The sequence below is a fragment of the Pseudopodoces humilis genome, chromosome 8, assembly GCF_049639895.1.
Source record: "Pseudopodoces humilis isolate 2021_Gansu_Grassland_sample_001 chromosome 8, ASM4963989v1, whole genome shotgun sequence".
Classification (NCBI taxonomy): domain Eukaryota; kingdom Metazoa; phylum Chordata; class Aves; order Passeriformes; family Paridae; genus Pseudopodoces; species Pseudopodoces humilis.
The window spans coordinates 20996804-21019051 of record NC_142207.1 but is presented as its reverse complement, the minus strand read 5'-3'; the positions used below and the strand labels follow the sequence as shown (position 1 = coordinate 21019051).

The 22248-nt window shown below is 37.0% G+C and overlaps 1 protein-coding gene across 1 annotated transcript in view; it reads left to right on the top strand.

Annotated features, from left to right (window-relative positions):
* Positions 1–22248, top strand: part of OLA1 (Obg like ATPase 1) — a 94849-nt gene that overhangs the window by 5637 nt on the left and 66964 nt on the right. Inside the window, exon 4 of the mRNA XM_005519809.3 lies at positions 5449–5576. Within this exon, the coding sequence (XP_005519866.1) occupies positions 5449–5576 (128 nt within the window). The remainder of the gene's footprint in view (positions 1–5448; positions 5577–22248) is intronic.

Below are 22248 nucleotides of genomic sequence, written 5' to 3'. Positions count from 1 at the left end.
TAATAAAGCTATTTTTTGTGTATTTTTTGTTCTAAATTTAATTAAAATGCTGCTTAATCACATTAAACTTAGAACTATTTTTTTAGTGCAAGTATGTCAAACTCAAGTAATTTGAACAGTGATTTGTGTCCTGACAAACAGCTTGAAGGTCTCTGGGTGTATGTACCCACCAGTCTTAGCCCATAGGTCCACAACCTATTGCCACAGTTCATAGTGTGCTGTGCCTGACCAAGAGATGTGCCTCAGGTGATGCTGGAGTCCTGCCTCAAAACGATTTTCACTGAGGTGGTAGAGGAAACTGCAATTTCCTCTTTATTTCATTGATTTTTTTGACCCAATAATCTCCTCACTGCAATTAATTGCATTTTTTCTGCCTTAAGCTGCATGACAGACTAAAAGAAGTATTCCCGAAGAAGCACTGTAAACCTAAGGTAATTAACATAAAGCCTAACTGTAAGTGATTACACCTAGTAACTGCACTGGCTGATAGGAATCAGCCTGTCTGAAAGTATTAATAAAAAAGTGTTTTTAAAGAGTTATGTTTCTGCTTCCTCCCTTGCTTAAAATCAGATGAGATTATAAGCAGAAGTGTGTCAAGAGAAGGGATGAATCAAATTACTTAAAAAGTTTTCAGTATTTGTTTCATTCCTTGTTTGCACCCGTGAGTTGCCTTACACATGTTCACAAACACAAAGCTTATTGCAACCACAAACATTTCTATTCCACCTAGACTGTTTCTCATCTATCTTGGATGTCCTTTTCAAACTTAAATTTTAAAGCAATTTTGGTTATCTTAAAGGAGAATAATATCTAAATTGCAACTACTCCTCTTCAACTCCAGAAATGTCTGTTATACTTCAGGATCTCTGTCTTTTTTGTCAGCATATTGCTTTGATTTGTTTTGTTGCGTTGCAGATTGATAAAATTAATTCATTTGGATCTTTAGTTCTCAAGTCCTGGTTACTGAACTAAATCTGAGTAAATCCCATTGCTGTCTAGATCGTGAAACTCCTCTTCAATATTAAATGAAAGTTCCCTTGAACTCATTGTAGGATAGCAAACTCAGATACCTTATAAAGTTTTAAAGTCAAAATTATGTAATCAGTTGCTGGAAAGCATTTTGTAGAAACCAGCTCAGCAGTGGGACTTTCTGAGGGATATCATGTGGGACTGTGTTTAAAAAGAGGGTTTATGTAAATGGAAACCACGTGTAGTTTCAAAGTGAGAGATCAATAACTTTTAGCAGGCTGGAACTCCAACATATTAGCATCTGTAAAAAAAATCCCATTTTTTAAAATAGAAAATTACTGGAAATTGCTAACTATATCCTGTTGTTAATGTTCTTTTTCCTTAGGTTGTACTGAGTTTGCCTGCTCTTCAGTTCTGAGCCTGTCTAAATCGGCTGGGCTGTGATGTGTGTTCTAGCATTGCTTACTTGCTAGCAGTGAATGAAAAGTCTTAAGTAATGATGACTTGAGCCATCTTTTCTGCCTGATGGGAGAAGGCAAAATTTAATTAGTTGTATTTTGTTGGTGTAATAACTTACTGAATAGTTTGAGAACATGGGTGTTTGGTACAGGACGTGGAGTATGTGTTGTAATCCACACTGAATCTCTTACCTTGTTATAATTCATATAAGCACAATTTAATTAGCAGATTTTTCACTTCTGGTTCATGTGTCATTAGCTTCAAGGCTTGTTTGTCAGTACTATAGATAAAATGCTATTAATGAAATCATTCTTGCATAGAAATGACCAGGGTTTATCTGCAGTACCTAGTTCTTTGGAACCAGACTCCTTTAGCTCACTCCTTCAGTGAGGGGTTCTGCTTACATTGGTCAAAACTGCGTACAGGATTGATTGCAGGAGCTGTAATTGGGAGTACACTCTCCTGGAAGAGGGAGTTCCAAACTGTTCTGTTTGGAAATGAGCCAAAAATAGCAGTGAGGACAGACTGAGATTTGAATGGCTCTCAAAGAGTTTGTCACAATATACATGTTCTCTTTCTGTGTTGCTGGTTTTGCTTCATGTCATTTGTGAATGGTAACAGATGACTCTTAAGTTGTATGAATTTTCAGAAAGGAAGAAGGATTTCTCTTTTCTGCAAAATATGTCACCCTACAGGTGCATAAGCCTCTTATCCCTGAAAATGCCCTAACCACTGGACTGCAAAACTGTATTTTGTCTGGCCCAGTGAGTCTTGTGCTCTTTACTGCAGGGTTGCTCATACAGTGAAGGTGGTACACTAACACAAACTTAATGCTAATGGTTTTCAAAGTGAGGTAAAAAAATCCCTGCTCAAGGATTTTATATATATGGTTAAAATACAGAGCTACTTCTGGATTTGGTGTTCTGTTTCATATTATAAATCCTTGTGACGTGCTTTATGGTAGATCGGTGTTGCACTGATTTGTACAAATGATCAGTTGATGCCACCTGTTCCTGATGATCATTTGAGACTCAGTGACATTATGCTAATGCTGACTAACGAATCTTAAGAAATGGAAATTAATTAGTTTAGAGGAGGAGAAAAAAAAGCAAAATACAGTTAAGTGTTCAATAAACCTTATTCAAGATGCACAGTACTTTCCCTCCATTCTCTGCAGTGTTTTCAGTTTATTTAGTTTCATGATGTTTACTCGTTGTCCTTCAGCGTACAGGCAAGTGTGCCTAGCTTGTGCCTTTTTCTGCTTTTCTGTGTATTCATCTTTCTGCCGTGAAACAGAGATTTAGACCCCGGAAGGTGTCTGTCGTGGGGATAGTTTTAATTTGCTTGGAATGTGAGCTTTGTGGTACCCAAAGTGAAGGTGAGAAAGCCCCTGGGAACCCACACACTTCAAAGGTCTCTTGCTTGTATTACTTAAATGTGAAAGAAATGTGCTGGGGTTTTCTTTCCATTGTGCAGCAAATGAGCTTGATTCTGGTGATAGTGGCCATCTGCATATGAAGGTATCTGCCTTGCTCTAATGTGGCATCTTTGTAGTGAAAGTGTGAATTGTTCTGATGGCTAGCCAGGAGCTTAATCCTACCAGAAGGGTGAGAGGGGAGCATGTTTCTTACACTGCCCTTGTTTTCCTTAAAACAGTTTAAAATGACAATGGAGAAGTGCTTTAAAGAGTGGCATTTTTCTGTCTTGCTTCTGAGTGAGTAGTTATGAGGCAAAAAGCAAGGACTGAGAAGTTGCCCCACGTTTCTTCTGAAGCGTGTTAAGTTCTGTTTGTATCATGCAAAAGGAGTTACTGGGTTAATGCATTAATATTTACTGGCTTCTGTTTTCAGAATGAGAATTACTCTTGGTAGTGTCTTAAATAAGGGTTTCTTCTATGTTTATGTACTAGTAGTTAAAAAAACATAGTGGGACAAAAATGTGAAATGTGCAAAATTGCTTTGCTTCGGAGTGTACTTATATTCCCGTTATTTTGACTGCATTCCACAGCATAAACTTGCAGCACACAATATCTGTCTTCCCAAGGATGGGCCCTTCTTTTTGTGGGCCTAGTGAATCTTAAAGTCACTATTGTGTTACCTGAATTTAAGTAACATACTGTATTGTGTTACATAATTGCTTCTTTCTAAGTACATCACAAAAATATTAATTACATGAAATTAATTACATAATCATTAAGTTCCTAGTTTATTAAACTGGACAGGTTTAGTGATACTTTGAACTTCATCTTCACAAACAGAAGGATTTAGTCCAGATCTTGTATTGTGACATTATTTTACTTGAAAGAAATAATTTTTCTTTGGAAGCATTAGAGCAAGATTGAAAACAAAACCTTTAGGTCACCAGTCTTCCAGAAATAATTGATAAAATCAAACAGATTCTAGTGAATCATCTCTCCCCAAATCAGAGAGTTGATTTGAAGTGAGGAAGCACATCTGCTGATTTATTTGCGGTCAAATAGAAGTGGGGTAGCACCAAAGGAAAAAAAGTTGGAATATTTTGTTCTACCTAAGTCAGTTGCTCAGAGCAGGGACAATGATCCATAGATTTCTGTAACTACATTTTTTTCTCTCTGAGCTCTAGCTGCCATAACCAGGTACTGTGGTGAGAAGGGTGATTTTCCTGCTGTTGGAGTTACAGATTTGACAGCAGTCATGTTGTCAAATATTTCAGTATTTGAAAAAAACCTATTTATCAGCAAGTGGTCATACTAATGAAAATAAAGCTCAGTTTGGGCTGTGGACAAAAAAGATTTCAGAAGTGTAATACTGCCTAGGTCATACCTTCATTCTCACCTTTGTGGTTGTTTCTCTCTGTGGGCAGCACTGCATAGCTCATGTCGGCTTCAGGGTGGTCACACCCCTCTCCGTGGGGGTGTGAAAGCTGTGGGTTTGGCTGTTTGCTGCTGTACTTACTGCCAGTAAAATAGTGAGCTGCTGTATTAGCCCTGGCGTGGTCTTAATGAAATATAATGGTGACGAAGTGTTTGATGGGAATGAACTACTCTTCCAGCTATTTATTTTGGAGCCATCAAGCTGGAGATCTTGAGATGGTGGTGGGCAGTTTCTGGCTGTTCGCAAGTGAGGGATTTGCAGCATTTCAGTGTGGTTCTGTCTGCCACTGTCCATGATGTTGATGTTATTTGCATAGTGCATATGAAGGTGCTTTTAGTCAACACCTTATCACAAAGTTCTAGTGGTTTCTTTGGGTTTCTTCCTGACTCAGCTGGATTTTGAGAAGTAATTGGTTTAGAGTATACATGAAAAGTTTAATGCCCATTAAGTTATTTGTTCATTTTTTAACAAGTTGGGAATTTGTGGAGGATAGAAGGTTTGCAGTTTATAAATTTCCCATAACTTTAAAAGCTTTTTTCTGTTTTTGTCAGCTAATTTTGACTTGATACTTATACTGTTAGTGCTGTATAAAATGTCATGTGAATGTCTGCTTAACCCTTTGCTGTTCGCTATGGTGGAAAACATCACAGCTGTTTATATTATACCACCTTAATTTACCTGCTTTTTTTTTCCAAATTGTTTACATAACCCTGATCACTGCTGATTTTAATCAGCACTGTATTAAAAAAAAAAAAGTGCTGTTCTGAGAAGGTTACATAACCTACTGAACTAAATTGTAACCCTGGAGGCATGCAATAGCAGAGTGCAGTGGGCTTTTCTGTCTTATCCCTTTGGTCCTGAGAAAACTGTGCATTACACGACATATTTATGCCTCAGTCTTCCAGGCCTGCTTGATTATTGTATAGTTGTCTTTATGATTCCACACTTCAAAACTAGTTTACTTAATTTTACATAAATATTTGCAGAGAACTTAGAGAATGGATGTTTTACATTGGATGGGGGGAATTTTGTCTTATGCATTCCATACTGTGATGTGTAACTTGTTCCAGAAAAGAATTGTTGGATTTTCATGTTCTGAATTTACTTCTGTGCCAAAAACTTCGGCTAATACGCTTTAGTAATGAAACTTCCAACTTTTATATTTCAGCAAAATTCCAGCATTTTTGAATGTGGTGGATATTGCTGGCCTTGTGAAAGGAGCCCACACTGGACAAGGCTTAGGAAATTCCTTCTTGTCTCACATTAACGCCTGTGATGGGATCTTTCATCTGATGCGTATGTAAACTTACTTACCTGTTTTCTCTAGCTTAAGAACAGAATTGTTGTACTGTAATAACTGTGGAGCAAATATTCATTACAATTTAACTTCTACCATTAAATTCAAAGCCATCAGGTCTTGGGTTTTTCCAGCCAAGACAATCCTCATCCTCTGCTATCTAACAGGTACACCTTTCTTCATTAGTCTCGTACTGAAGAATTAATAAGAAACTGGGTTTTTGGAAATCTGCAGTAATGATTTGTATTTTCTTTTGCCAGCAATACATGGAAGTTTATTTGTTTAATTTCATGAAGAAGGAGGAATGGAATATGTTAATAAAAGGCAGAAAAGGAAGTAGAAATCTTCTGCTTTTGTAAATCCTTAAACTTTGCAGATCCTGAGAGAATGAAGTTTCGTTGTTGACTTTTACCAAAAAAGTAAACAGGGTTTGGTCCAAGTTCCTGATGAACTGTGTATCTTTGGGAACCAGTGCCCTGAAACCAACAGTCAGTTTCAGCCTGGTGGGTGGACACTGAACACTGAATCTCTGGAGTCACGGTAGAAAGTGGTTGAAGAAGAACTCAGGCAGGCTGCTCCTGTTCAAGGGCAATAGGCAGGGGACTGGAGGGTGAGACTTATATGCCAGCAAGCTGGAAAGAAGGTGGTGTTAAAGATGAAGAGAAGAATGTTAAAATGGTAAGAGGAGCTGTAACAGGAAGTGATCTGGATATTGTGCATTTTCAAAGCATGAAAAATTCAATATTTGTTCTCATTTTATCTTGATCTGGAACACATTTTCACCTTTAAGCACTGAAAGTGTTGCTCTCTGTCTTTATGCTGTTGTGATATGCACTATTTCCTGTGGTAATGGCCAGCATGGGAAGCAGAGTCCTTCAGAGAATTGGTCTTTTTTGTTTTATGGATACCAGGCGTGAAGTCAGAAGCAGGTCATTGTGGATTTGTGCTGTAGAATTCTAGCTCTGCATGCCTGAGTGTAATATTGAAGAAAGGTTTGTTAAGTTTTGACTTAGCTTGGTTCAGCTGGTAATTTTGCAGAAAGCAGTTTGAGAATTAACCAAGTTATATTGATTAAGGTAACAATAGGTAAAAAAATGGCTTGATAGGAATCGAGTTGAGTTTGATGGGACAAACTTTGGGTAGGTATTTCATAGTTGTAGGCTGAAAGGCTTAATCGTTTTTTCTTTATTTATTGAGGATGTGTTAAACTGCATTCTCTTTAGGACAGAAGGTTTATTTGTGGGTTTTTTAGCTGCTATAACAATACACTGCTGTTACCTCTTTGTGTTCTGAGATGTTTTTTGGAGAAGGCTTGTTGCCTGACCACAAGGTACACAGGTGAGCTCTTACATGGCATAAAGCTGAGGAGAATGCTATCTGTTTCCACCTGGCTGGCTAATTCTCTACTTTCTTTCCTTCATTTAAAAGGAGACAATACCCCCATCTTCAAATGGCTGTGTATTTTCAATCTTCAAATTTCTATATCCTTGTTAGAATTTTCCTGAGATATATGGTTTCCATTAAATCAATAAAAACATTGCTTATGTGCTTAAGGTATATTTCAATATATGCAAAGAAACAGGCAATACATGGCAACCACACGTGGTAGGGTAACAGGAGAAGTAAAAGGAGAGTCAAGTTTTTGTTGAGCACTGCTGTATTTTTATAAATGATACATGGTTAGTGACAGTATGAAGTAGATTGTCTTAGCTCAGCAAACAAGACAATTAAGTTTTCCCTTGCAAAATAGAGCAATCCACTCTTGTGTTTTGATACTTTCTATAGATTTTTTTTTTTATAAAACTACACAAACTGAAAATGATATACTGATATTTTTACTAAACCAGTTGGTCTCTATACACTTTAAAAGAAAAATTTCAGATTTTATCCTAGTTTCTTAGGGGTAGGGGTGTAATTTAGTTTTGGTCACACCTAGTTATGAAAACCTCAGACAGATATACTTGTTTACTTACTGACTGAGTGAATGGGGATTTAATTTTGAAATGGTTGACTGTCCTGGATAGTGGTGTTTGCAGTCCCATGGTAAGGTACTTTCAGCTTTGTTCATCTTCCAATATTCGCAGTTTAATTTGAAACATTTCTGACAGTTCTGTTCTCCATGTTTCAGGTGTACTGCAGTTTTAACTGAGCCAGCAGTGTTTTTTGTGCTGACAGAAAGCAGGCTGTTTGAAGGTCATCATAATGTTTCTTCCCCAGTTTAATGGTTTTAGCCACCTTTCAACTTTTATGGCAGATTGGTCGCAAGCTTGTAGCAAATTATTTTCTTTGTATGGTGAACTGTAAATGGCAACTTAGTTACAAATGTAAATTTACAAATTATGCTTAAACAATACTTCAGTGAGGAAAATGGTAGATATCATTATTTAGTCCCTCCCTGCTATATCTCTGTCAAGTTTTTGAACGTACTGGATGTTAAACAGCCTCTTCATGTTTTTGAATTTCTCTTCCCACTGATATTCTGCAGTCCTAGTTTTCTAGAAAATAAGTTCCACATTTTTCTCTTACTTTTAGTTTCTTTAATGAAATCCAGTCTTTCTCTTCAAAGGTACAGGACTTGGGAGGAAGCTTGTCTGTAAAAGTACTTTGCTATCAAATGCTCCTTTTCAATTATTAAAAAAACCATCAGGGTTGGATGCCCAATGTTTAAAGTAGGGGAGGCAACATTGGGTTTTGTGGAAAAATCCGAGAGCTCACCTGTGCAATCCACTGGTGTGCCAGTTTTGCAGAGGATCGTGTGAGCTGCCTGCGGTGAATTAGTGCTGGAGGAGTGCAGGCAGGTAGGGCTGGGAAGCTCCTGCTTTACTCCTCTGGAAGTGCTCTGACTTCACAGCAGAGGAGCTCCAGCTGCCTTTTAGCAGCAGGATGGGGAGTTTGGTAAGTGATAATCCGTGAAATCTTGTTCTTTGTGGTAGGAGTGAAAGAACTATGAAGCTAGGTAAACATCCCCTGGGGTCTTACGGAAGTGACTGTTGTGACCAACGCGAATGGGTTCCTAGAGAGCTTTAATTGCTTTTACTCCAGTTTTACATTTGTTAAAAATGGAAATGTTTAGTCCACCCCCTGGTTCTGCCTCCTTCGGGGTTTTAGGTAACTTCTAAAGCTATTTGTCATTATTTAAAGCTTCCATAGCTATGGATCATGTCAATTGAGCGTAGTCTATTCTTACTTGAAAAAAAGCACTAATCAAAACTGAGTTTGACAATATTTTTGCTGATTTTTGCTCAGCGTTTAAAATCAAGTTGACTTTATTTTTTTACCATCATGAAGGTTAATGGTAACTTTTAGTAATACTGCCAGTGTTTTGATTTGCCCACAAAAATCAAAGTGATGAAAAAGTTATTTAACTGAGTAAGATACATCCTCTTTTTTCACTTATTTTTTTGACTTCCTGTAAAAACGTGTGTATTTTCTATATAAAGATGCAAATTATCTGTAGCTTTTATATACTTGAGGCATGATGCGTTTTTTCCCCATGTTCTAACAAGAAGCCATACGTGCTGATTGCTGCTCCTGGAATCTGACTGCTGCTGAGAGGAGGCATGTGAGGATATCACTTAGCCACACTCCACTGCACTAACATTTCAGTGAACAAAGTATGACTTACATCTCATCTTTCCAGCATGTGTGTTCTGGGCTTTGGGAATCACAGTGGCTCAATTTATGCAGCTGTAGCTTGGCTCTGTCACTTCTAATATCTGAAGCTCCTTTTTCATCTTTATAGTGTCAAAACTCACCTTGAAATGATGTAAACATATGTCTTAAAAAAAATTAGTGTTGTCTTTGACATATTTTGGTTCCATTTTTTGAAGATGCTTTGATTTTGTTTTATATTACTAAGTGTAATTGACACCTGCTAAAAAAGGTTTGCCTGCTTACAAATACAAACCTTTCACTGCTTAGCTACCAAAGTTAAAAATGTCTGCACATATCAAACTTGTTAGTGTTACACAATCAAGTTGTATTGTTGTGTGCTATTGAGTTATATGATAGTTCCTACTGAATTTTTCTCTTCTTATTTATTGTTAGAGCAACTGAATTAATGTTTAATAAAACACTTGAAATAGCTCGTAGTTCAGCTGAACTTTCAGTTGGCTTTCAGTAACTTCTCCATATTAAATCCAGAAATTGTGAAAGCTTTCCAAATTGACTGACAGTTATGTCTGTGTATTAGTCTAATGCTTGTGGGTTTTTTGTTTGTATGTTTGTTTGGGGTTTTTTTTGGTTGAATATAGTATGGTGTATTGATTTTGAGAAAAGGCTTTGCATAGGAGATTTTTCTGATCGCAGAGTTATGAATATGGCGTTCCTGTGCTCCTATCAGAAAAATCATCACCAAAAGTGAAATAATTTTGTATTTGCAAGACTGTTTTTGCATTGCAGGTTGCGGTTTCAGAATGTCAGGTCACAGAAAAAAAACAAACTAGGAGTAATTGTCTTAGGCCATGTGTTACCTGTCTTTGAATTTTACTTCTCCACATTCCAGTACTATGCCCACTGCCTTGGAAGAGAAGGGAGGCGATTAATATTTATGGAGATACATAAAAATTTGCTTATCATTAGTTTTTCCTCATTAAGAAAAATGCTTTTGTTGCAGGAGAGGAGGATTTTTCAGAGGTTGCTTAGCTGTGTTTTACTTTGGAGATTTTATTCATGTAGATCTCCTCCCTGCAGCAGCAGTTTTGTACCTGCAGGCAGAAACAGAATGCACATGTAGTGAATGATTCCTGGCTGCATCTCATCAGGCCTTTGCAACCCTCTTGGTGCTGTACCACATTCTGTGGTAGTGAGCAAGTCTGGGGCCAGTTCCTTCTCAAGGCAGGTGAAGTTAAGCTCTGAGGCAAACAACATTCTAGAGGGAATTCCATATGCATACAAGGCTTTACCCCCCTTTGTAATGTGAAATAAAAGGAAGCATGTTTGAATAAACTCTTTCTTTTTTTTTTTTTATTTGGATGCAGTATTCAATTTGAGGCAAAAAACCCCCACAAAATGCCTGATAGAAAAGGGATTTGAAGAGACAATGAGTCATGGAAGACTTACTCCAAAGAAGTACTGCCTTGACACGAGATTTCTTGGAGGGAAACAGATGGAGTTGTCTTTAGTGTCATGTACTAGCTTCAAGCCATCTTGGAGAGCTAGTGCTGTCCAATGCTGTTGGATTTTTCTCGCTGGATCCAAGGATGGAAGCACAGCAGACTTTTTGCTCAGAAATAATGTTGGTAGAGAGAAGAAATGCTTGTACAGACAGCTATCTGCTCAAAGAAGCTTCTTGAGAAGTAACCATTCGATTGTTTTGTTAGTGCAGCACCCAGCAGCCTAGGCAGTGGATGTAGATGAAATTGAAGTAGATTATGAGCCAGAGCAAGCATCACAGTGGCTCTTGTCATTTGTATGTGCTTACTCTTATGATGAAGGCTGATGATTAAAAGCAGTTGTTTGTAGAAGGATCTGAAGAGTAGAAAAGAGCCTTGTATGTATGTGCTTTGGATACTAGTACATTATTGTCCAAAATGCTGACAGTGGGATTAAAGGACCAGCGTGGGATTCTTGTGAATCTTCTCTCATGCAGTTTCAAGTACTACTACTTTGAAACCTACACCTGCAAGAGGGAGGGAGACATTTTGTGCACCAGCATCCTGTTTGATAGATCAGAGCCAGTGCAGGATCAACTAGCTTAATTTGGCCAGCTGTGGAAAACTTAACTAATCAGATTTTTCACTTAGGCAAGAAGATAATTACAGGAAGGGCAATAACCTTGTATGCTGAAAAATTGCAGAAGAACATTGCAAGATCTGTTCTCATCCTTGAACATAATGTTAGTGTGTTTGAGATGCAGGAAATCCCATTATAAAATCACCCAAATCTCCTGTTTTATTGCTGGTGGGTTTTTTTCTTTTGATGTGTGTACATGAACAAAATTTGTAGGTTTGTACCTCGGAGCTGTTTGCAGTATTCTGTTTGCAGCTTTGTCTCCAACAGAGGAATGAATTTGTTTTCCTGGGCACGTGGGTGCAGATTGTGGAATGGGTGCTGGAAAATTGTCATCACTGTAGTGTAGTAGCCTTTGTCTATTGAACAGTGAATTACGTTGCCAGACTAAATGAAACTGATACCTGAGCTTAATCCATATTCCTCTAGGGCCACGTAGTTACAGTTTAAAGCACAAATAAACTCAGGTAAGTGTTAAAATAGGTTTCATTCTCAAATTTCTCACAAGTAGTTGTTCTGAGACCTGAATGAGCCTCCCCAAATATATGGATATTAGGAGCAAAAATTTGTACGTATCATATTAATCTGTGATAATTAAATAAATGTATCTCAAGGAAATACTTCTTCAGATAGGGAGAGCTATGAATGTTCAAACATTGTTATTAATCAAACAGTCCAAAATTAGTTTTATGTCAAGGTTGCCTCTTGATGTCACAAATTGAATTTTGATTGTATAGTACCTACTGGTTTCAGTCTCAAATATTGTAAAGTCTGTAATTTTGTTTAATTGCTTATTCTCATTGAGAAGGAAAATTACTGTTCTTGCATTCTTGTCTAGCCTTTATCATAGTTTGATAATGCTAGATTTGTTAGTATCATGCTAATTGAAGTGGCAGTGGATTTTGGAACCCACTTTGTCATTCATCTTTAGCATAATATCCTGTGCCTCTTTATGTCCAGTTTCTTTTTTGTATCAGAACAGATGAAAACATAAAATTTCCTGTCTAAAGGCCACCACCCTTGCTAGAGTAGCAGCATCTAATGCCATTCTATTTATAGATAGAACTTGTTAAGTTTCCTCAGCAGGGACTTAAAGCTATGACCTCGTAGGCCAGAAACAGGAGAGCTACCTACTGAGCTACAAGGGCAATCTCTCAATTCTAAAGAATACATAGAAAATTTCTAATATACTGTACTGTGAGTCATAAAGTACTTGACCAGTAAACCCTCCCTCCCCTGAGAATAAAGACCAGGCAGGCTGTCTTTACTGAGTCATTGCTATTATTTGACCTACAACTACTTTTATTATAGTTCTGTGTGTGTGATTTGGCAGGGTGTAATTGCTATTTAGGCAATGCAGATGAGTTTTTTCTCTGTAATACTTCAAAGGAATTGTCAATGTGTGATAGAGTTGGGGTGTTCAGGTGACTGTTTCTGAAATACATGTGTACCTGTTTGAGTGGGTGTCTTTGCTGATGGTGTAGAGTATTCTGACTTTTTAAAAACAGTGATAGTTTATTAATAATTTTTTATTTGCTGTTTCATGGACTTTCTTGAAAGCTTGAAGGGAAATGTAGTGTAGATGGATTTGTTTTGTTTTTCTAATATGAAGTGTGAAAGCCTGTTTTCCTTTGGTCAGAGGAAGGCTATCTCAGAAAAGGTAAAGTAACAGTTTTTTGCAAAAAGATAAGTGGCTGAGTGTTTTCACGTTAATTAGCTGCATGATTGTATCAGAAAGGTGAGTAGTCTATAAACTGAGAATATTATAGCATCCCTTTCAGAAAGTTGCTTTTGAGAAAGTAGGGTTTTTTTGTTTGTTTAATGCAGAGTTTTAAGGAAAACTTTAAATTAGAGAGGTTCCAGGAAGCACTTCTGTTTCTCAGTTGAATTGTAGATGCTTCCTAACACAGCTGAGTACGTGGGCTGCCCTGGGTTTGTAAATGGCTGTAGGAGTTGGCTGTTGCTGCTTCGGAGGTGAATGTGCAGGTGAGTCAATACCAGGTGAGCTGAGGTGATAATTTCTGATGCTTATGTCACTTCAGTATTAAAATAGACAAGGAGCAGTTTACATATCTGGTTGCTGTGTACTGAACAGTGGAGTAACTACTGCAGGTGAAGACCAGGAGGGACCTGCCTTTGGGTTTCTTATTATGGCTGCAAGTTACTTATCCTAGACAAACTAAACAAGGCTTCTGGGTTAGTTAAAATACGCTGTTTTAAGACTTAATTAATATATACTTCCTTTTTGTTCTGTATCCAGCAAATTTGTCTGAGATCCTTGGGTTGTCAGTTCCTTTATCTTTGCCTACAAGAGTTTATGACACTGTTTAATAAAATAACAGAAAAACCTCTGGTTCAGTTTCCTTTCAGAATTGCTGTTTATTGGAATAGCCAGGTTTCTATAACGGCAAGAATGCCACTTTTAGAAAAATAGGTGTCTGTCCTTTTTCAAGTCATACATTGTGCCAGACTTACACACTGGACAGGACGGTCTTCCGCAAGCTGAAACAGCTCCATACTCTGACACCTTTTCTCGTGGATATGCTGCCAGTATCTTCTGTGCTGTTGGAACTGATTGCAAAACCATGTATTAAAAGGGGTTTTGGGTCTTAAAAATAACTGTATTCTTCTTGCTGGGTTATCTTAAAAATAGGTAATTTCTCTAATCAGATTTAATATGTAATACAGCAAACAGTCATGCTGTTCTAGCTGAGGGAGCATTAAGCTGAGATTGGTAAAATGAAAAACGTTTGTAAAAAGGCAGCCATAAAAATATGCCAGTTGCATCCTTTTTTTTTTTTTTTTTTTCTTTCTTTTAAGTTTACAAGACTTAGGGATGTTTTCTTTCAAACTTTGCATGTTGTCCATTGGAGTCTGAAGCAGTCTGACTTTCTTATGACTGTTACTTAGGCTGAGATGTTATTGAGATTCAGGGTTTGGCTGCAGATGTGCCTTTGTGCTGTTGTAATGCTGAAGTATTGATGTGGAAATCTGCTGACTTCTTTTGGTGAACCTTCAGCAAAGATAGTATGTTTTCAATATGCTTTCCAGACTTTCTCTTCTCTCCTGATGAAGTCCAGCTTCACTTTGGCTGAAGATGAAGTTTAGCTTTTATACTTGGGTTTACAAGGAGTTATGTATTAGTCAGTTATCAATGGCATCTCAACAGAAATTCTTATGGTTTGTTTTTTGTTGGTTTTTTTTTCTGTTTGGAACTTGTCACTCTTGTATTTGCTCCACTCAGTTTCTCTCAGCAATTTTTTTAGTGTATTTCAAGATGAATTTTCGTCCTGCTATCTTCTGCAGAAAACAGAATTAGCAGTGGGCTGGATTTAAATGCTGGATGTTTATCAGCAGTAGTTGCAAGAGCTGCTTTGTAAACTGTTGCTTTAGTTTTGATGCTGGGATTTCTAGCCTCAAACAATACCCTGGAGCATCCATGCCTAGAGACAATTAACAAAATATCAAGCGAAACATTTATTTGTTTTTTGTGAAATACCTCAGAAATGCTACTTTTGGTTCTTATTTTAGGTTTTGCAGTTAAAGTGAAGCTTCATCTGTTGTTGGTAAAATAGCAAGAAGATTCTTCAGAACCTCAGTGTTTAGCCTGAGATATGTAATTAGATTTCTGTATATTCATCTAATACATAACTAACTTGTTTTCTTTTAAAGTTAGTTGAAAAGACTTCCTTTACAAAATGAAACAACATCCTTTCTTCCTTCTGTCTACCTTTTTCATTTCCCCATTCCATCATACAGGTTTTTCTCCTGATATGGATGATGGCAGAAGCTTCTGTACCTCAAGCTCACTTTAGTAGTTAAAGTTTTAAAATATATTTGACCACAGGTTTGCATTTCAGTACTAGACTAGATGACTGTTACTGGGATAACAGTTCTTAGACACATTTTTTATGCACCAGCTTTGGTAATTTGATGTAAAAAATTAATGTCTCAAAGCTAAGTAGCAGTAGGAATGGAAGTCGAGTGTGTGAAAGAGTTGCAAAAGGAGGAATGTATGCTACCTGAGAGGGATTGATTGCTTTCAGAAAAAATAGGAAAGAAGCAGAGGGAATCTAAAAGTTGGGAAGTTTAAGACTCAGTTCTGGGTTCTCTGAAGTGTCAAAAAGCAGAAAAATTAATCCAGTGTACATCACCAGAGAAATTTCTGTGTGTGGTATACAAGATAAGAAATATTGATGTCATATTTTTAAATTGTTAGGGATGGCATGATGAAACTGCTATACAGAGGAAAAAGTCTAGTATGTTGTATGTGAGTTTAATCTGTCCAAACCAGCAAACACTAAAATGTTTTAATCATAAGCAGATGATTATTTCATAGTTTAATTACAAGGCAGAATATAAAGATTTTTTTGGTATTCTTATTGCATTTTTGTCTTCTCAACTTACCTTCCAGTTTTTGAAAAATGTAAGAAAATCAGTGAATACCGCTCTAGGTTATTTTATTTTAGTTCTATTTTTTTAATCTGAATTATCTCTGTGTTTATGGTGACTTTTATTTTGCTTTGAAGTCCTTTGCACTTAAATGCAAATGTAAATGAAGTATGTTCCTCAATTCTGTGCAGCATAACTGCTTTATTTTTTTTTAATAACTCTCTGTGTGTGTAAAGAATGCAGAACTGTTCACTGGACTGTGCAGTATTTAGAAAAAAACCCACATTGTTTCTGTACTGCCACTCTTGGCCCAAAACTACATTAAGCAGCAACTGAAATGTATCACTTTCAATTGGTTTTAAGAACTTGAATACACTTCCAGAAATTTCCTTCCAAGGGTACTACAATATTCAGCTGTTGTTTGAGATGGGTACAGAAAAGACAGTAAGAAAATACAAAATATATGGGGTTTTTTTGTCTTAAACTGATTTTAATTTATATATCACAAGGTACTGTTTAAGTATCGAGTACTCTGTGCAATTACAATACATTGAATGTAGGCAGAGCTCAAGTCAGTGGGATCCAGAACCTTACCTCAGATTCTGCTTTTAGCAAAATAATGGATAATTTTCCCTGAGCCATAGTTCATCTTTGTAGTTAGTATGTTGAGCTTTTATTTGTAGAGATTTAGTCATTATGATAAGGCATATTATAAAAATTTTGATAATGAAGAGTTAAAAAGCTCTTAGTGTGTTCTTTTTATAAGCCACCTGTTGCCTTAGATGCATAAGTATATGAATTCGAACAAAGTGCTCATCACTTGTCAGCCATCAGTGGCAGCATAAAAATTACTTGTGGTGCTTGGTTTGCAAGAAGTTCTTTTGTGTTTGTGACATCAGCTTTGTTTTATACAATTAAAGTATTACACGCTAGAATAATCTAAATTGCAACCACTAAATGGTGATGTAGTTCCTTTTTCATAGAGCTGAATTTGTTTACTGGTTGTATACAGCTGTTGAGTAATGTTTAACATGACATGTCCCTTTTGCCTAGAACAGTCTTTGGAAAAGGTGTTTTTTGTGTCCTGTTCTTGTCTTCCACCCCCTCCATTCCTCCTCCCTTCTCCATTAGGGAGAGCTTTTCTCATACTTTTTTTAACAAGTAGATAAAAATATGTGTTAGGCTTCAGGTTGTTTTTTGTTGTTTTTTTTTTTTTTTCCAAGTAGCAAATTAATGGCACATGATGATATTGCAACAGAGAAAAAAGCCTTGCAGTGAAGTGATCTGGACTGCAGGAGATGTTTTGTTCCATATGAACACGTTTTGACATGAGCAGAATAGTTTTTGTTTTCAAATAAAACCCACAAGCAAGCCATGTTTTTCTGGTTCTAACCCTACTGTACTAATAACTGTAGAGATACCTACTGAGTGGCTTTCTCTGTTGGAAATACCTAATCTATGATGTTCTGTTTCTCTGTTATTGCTGTATTTTTCTTTTATTTACGTGTCTTCCCATTTCAAAGTGAATGGGAAGAATTTGCATGTGACTTGGCTATGATTTCTTAAAGTTGTTTTCTTTGTATTAAAACAGATATTCAGTGCTATAGAAATTTATGGAAAATATGCTGTCCCCTTCTCAAATTACATTGTATTGAATAAAATGTGATTTTTGTGGAAAATTCAACCAAGTGGGTGAAATTAATATAGTTTTTTGTATGTTGGCTGAGTATGCAGTAGGTCTGTCTTGCTCCCCATAACCTTAGGAAAGGCATAATAGCTCTTCAGAATTTCCATGTACTTGAAGTCAGCTGAGGCATGGTTCCCATCTGAAGAAATGAGGCTATAATTAAGCTACCTTATTGCTGATTTTTGTATTCCTTTGCTCTGTTTTTGGAAGGAATACATGACTACATTGTAACTCCATATTAATTTGTGTGCAGGACTTATTGGGTCCACTGAATCTGTGATAGAATCTCTGGCTGCATACTAGTCCTGGAGCATTAAAGGCTCCCTCTTTGGGCCTGAAGCCCTGAGACAGGAGCATATAAATTCAACTTTCCTATTCTTTCACACTTTTACACATAGTAACTTGCCCTTCTGAGGAATAACACAAGTTAGAGATTCAGATAGAAATGAAGTTACAAGTAGATTACAGTCAGATAATGACTACAGCACTGTTCCAGCAATAATCCTGTGGGGATGGTATACTAAAAGTACATAAATGCAAGCTAAAGACTATGAAAAACAGAATTAAAAAATACAGTTCTCATACAGTCTCTTCGCATACAGTGGCTTTGATACGAATATGATTATTTTTAAATTGATAAGCCATTAACAACATTCACATTATTAAGATACCTCCATTTTATTATTCCAGCATCATTCTAAGCTGCTAACTGGCTAATTATTGATTCATGCTCTTATCCTGTTGTCATTTTTCCTAAAATGTGTATGTAAGCAAGTAGGGAGAGAGAACAAAAGTGACCTTTTAAAGTACTTCTGTACTTTTTCCAAGGGTGCAGTTCTTCTATTTAGTCATACTGTGTGATTCAAATTCCATGAATTGCAGTCAGGTTCTGCTCAGTGTGAATAAAGATGGCTTGGTCTGAACCTTGACTAATCAGTATATATTTATAGAAAACAAAAATCAACATCTTCATCCCTTCTCTATTGATTACTTTTGCAGAGTCACATTAAGGTGACTGTGCCATTTAGAGTGAATAATTTAGTGTATGAGTTAATTGATCATTAACAAATTCACATTCTTCTTGTGAGGACATAAATTGTTTCCTTCTAGTTGATTTGTCCCATGCTGAAATAAAATAACAGCACTCATTTACTTGTTTAAATATAACTTTTCCCCCTCTCTGTATGGGTTCGCTGTGAGTGGTTTTGGGTATTAATGCATACTGTTGCACTCTTAAATAAATGATGGAGGGGGGTGTCACTGTGTGTATATGTTTTCCTTATGGAGAAGTATTGCAGTGTCATTGTTGACTTGCTTTAGCCATTGTTGGAGCTGGGAAGTGCAGTGTGAATAGGCCTAGCAGAGCAAAGGTACTGCCAGCTCAATTGGCTGCTCAGCTTTTCAGTTGTCTCACTCACTTAACCTCAGCATGGTTTCAGTTACTAAGAGAAGATAAAACCATTCAGAATTATTTAATAATTTGCTTTTAATGAGACCCGCTATTTTTAAAAAAAGTGTTAGGTGTTACTAAATTTTCATTTTCCTCGTATTCAGTTAGTGTAATGTTGCCATGCTAAGGTATTTTGATTACTGCATTTGAGCATTGTTGTTGAATAATAAGATGGACTAGATACTTCTAAAGGTAAATACATCATAATAATGATTCTCCTAACCAGCCACCACTTTGGGCAAGAATTTTGCAGTTTTTCCTAGTCTTGCTGTAGATGGAAATGTGTGGCTTGCTGATCAGTGAATTAAGTAAGTTCAGTTAATGAACCATTTGAGTCCAGGGGAGCGATGTATCTGAATGGTGTGTGGATGTGTTCAGTGTGCTTCTCACGCTGGTGCCGGGTGGATGTGTCTGGATTCCCTGAGTTCGGGAATGAGCTGATGGCTACAGGCTCTTCCTTCCTGTGTGCCCTTGCCCCTTGCTGTACAGGCTGGGCAACTTCCTTGTTTTCAGCTGTCCTCCTATTGTGAGCACACGGGGCCATATTTGGGAGAGGGAATATGGGATTCTCAGGAAGAGTGATGCTGGGAAGCCCGCAGGGCTGACAGGCACTGCCTGCCTGGAAGGTGCCCTCAGCTGCCACTGCATGGACAGCGTGGTGCAGAACACCAGCGTTTCCAGCTCATATGTTACAGTCATACAAGGTGTCCGTTCATCTGGGTCCCATAAGGAATATCCAAATTCCCTCCCTGCTGCAGAGAAATGCTGCTTCTGTCAGCTAAAAACATCAACTTAAGCTTTTCTTTCAATTCTTTCTGTTTATGGGTTGGTTTTTTTTCCCAGAATGTCTCTGCATGTTGTTTGCTGATTTGAGGTTTTTTTTTCCCCTTCCCATTTTTGTTTTCTTCCTGTGTAACAGCAGGGTGATGTTGGTTGACAGGATTTTGTACATCACTGGTGCTATTTACTAGAATATTGTTAATTTACTGTATTAGAGCAGTGAAAATATGAGAAATGATAATTCATTCACAGTCTCAGAGAAATAAAAGCTTTTTGACTGGAAAGATATCTCTGGGACCACTGCAGCTATAGGAAAATTGTTTTAAGTTGAAATGTTAAATTTGCTGAAATTTGCTAAGTTAGCGCAAAGCAATTTCAAATCTCACCCATAAAAATCACTGTGAAGTTACTTTTTTTTTCTATTTTAAACTTTGCATTGGAACAATAATGTCTTCATTGCAGAACATGTGTATTTATGTGGAAGTGCATTAATTCTGTATTATACAAGCACTGTGTAGAAATACTTCCGTGTAACTAGGCTGAAATACTCAGCATTTTTGAGAAGGAATCTTTTTGAAATCTTTGGTAAGGGAAAATACTACCTGTATTTAGATGCAGTTTGAATTTTCGATTCAGTTTGTATTCATAAATCAGTATTATATGCCACCAGTTTTCATGTCTTGATGGAATGAGTAGATGGGTAAGCTGGGCTGGCTATGTGGGGGAGAAGGGCAGATGGAGCTGCATCTGAGAGCAAGGCTGCGTTCCTATGGAATGCAGACAGGGTCTAACTGCCCCTCCTAGGAGGAAGGGATATTGTAATATTATCAGCAGTGTTGTATTGAAAATTGAAAACAAGTAACTGAAAGCACATTGTAAAGAAACAGATGATTTAAATGATTCAGAGAACATTTCTAATGTTAGTAATCAGCAAACCACAGAGAAATTTGCCTGTGATCAGAGTTCTGTTTTTTCACCAAAATGGAAAGTCTAGTCAAGGGTAATCCATCTTCTGTTCACCTAACATATTTTTTTCTTAGCTATACTGCCTACCTATTTATTTAAAGAAAAAAATTTTATATGCGTATGTACCATTAAATAAATGTCAGAATGGAAACTTAACAGCTTTATAGCTTTTTGGAAGTTTCCTTCTTCTGCAGTAGTATCTCAAAAAAATTAGAAAATTTTTAGAGACACAAATTGTTTGAAAAATTAGCATTCAGTTAACATTGGCTGGCTGAAAAACAAAATGCATGCTGTTTTCATATCATTGCAATAGCTATGCTTTCTTCAAACTTTTTTTTGGTACGCTTTCTTTGGTACCAGAAAAGTCTCTTGTTGATTTGTTGTGTGTTTCTTCTAAACTTTTTGAAGCTTAAGCATTTTTTCAAAAGAGCTGAAATAAGGTTTTCCTGCCATATCAAAAGGAATTAGTAATGCTTTCATTCTGTTATGTGATTTAGTTGGGTTTTTATTTTAATCTCTGATCTAATTTAGGTTCAAACATTACATTACATTAAAAGTACATACAGTATTCTATATCAAGGTTGTTGCAAAAAGAGAAAAGTGAAACAGTGAATTATATTTTTGTAACAAACTCATTTGGAGCCATAAGGTTACTTTAAAATAGGATGTAACTCTTAAGGTATCTTCTGTCAGATTCTTCTACTTGAATTAGCAGGGGTGTGAAGTAGAGCAGCTATGGCCTTTGGCTTGTTCCTGCCAGCTCTGTCCTGTGGGCAAATTTTGAGAATTTGAGTGTACCTTTATATAAGCACATCTGTTGGATTTCAAAATGTAAGGAAACCCTGCAAGGGTGTGCACAGAATTGCCATCTTATAGTGACTAGGAAACAAAGGCAATACTGCTGAGAAAGGCAGTCTGCCGTCAGTTTGGTGTTGGCCATGTTTTTGGCTGTGCACTGCTCTGTGCCTGTATGTGAGCACAAAATCAGCTGTGGTTGTGTACCAGACTTTATGGAAGGCCATATGATCTTGTTTATGATCTTGTTTGATACTAACTTAACTACTGCTTTGTAGCTGTAATCCTTGTGTTTGCCCATCTAGTCATTGTGAAAGAAAATACACCTGTGTGTGGAAAGCTTAGAAAATGTGGCAGATGACACAAAGTAATTTCTGACATTGAAAAATTCTGTTATGTCATAAAAATATATCAGAACGTACAGGAATATATGGAAGCTGATAAATAATGGTGTGATAAAAATAATGGGGAAAAAATATCAGAGCATATTTTCATATCAAAGTGTGGTCTCCACAGAGACTGCTTTCTAGAGCTGAGTGTGCAGCCAGTTTTACCTCATAAGCATTTTTAGGTGTTACTCTCAATACAGACAGGTATAAAATAAGATGTAAGAAGTGGAAGGTGGGTTTAAAAATAGCATGTAGAGGTAAAATATTGTCACTGTTTTAAAGTGGTAATTTAATAGCAAAGCAGAAAATAACTATCTGACAAAGTCTGCTGCTGTACTGGCATTGCAAACCAGTGCGTTCAGAAGAGCACAGAGGTTGTCTGGCAGCCATCCCCTACCTCCAGCCCAGGGCACCTGTCACTTTCACAGCCTGAGTTAGCCTTTGCTGCTTGTCCCTAGCCGCAGTTCAGGTACTGTGCTGAT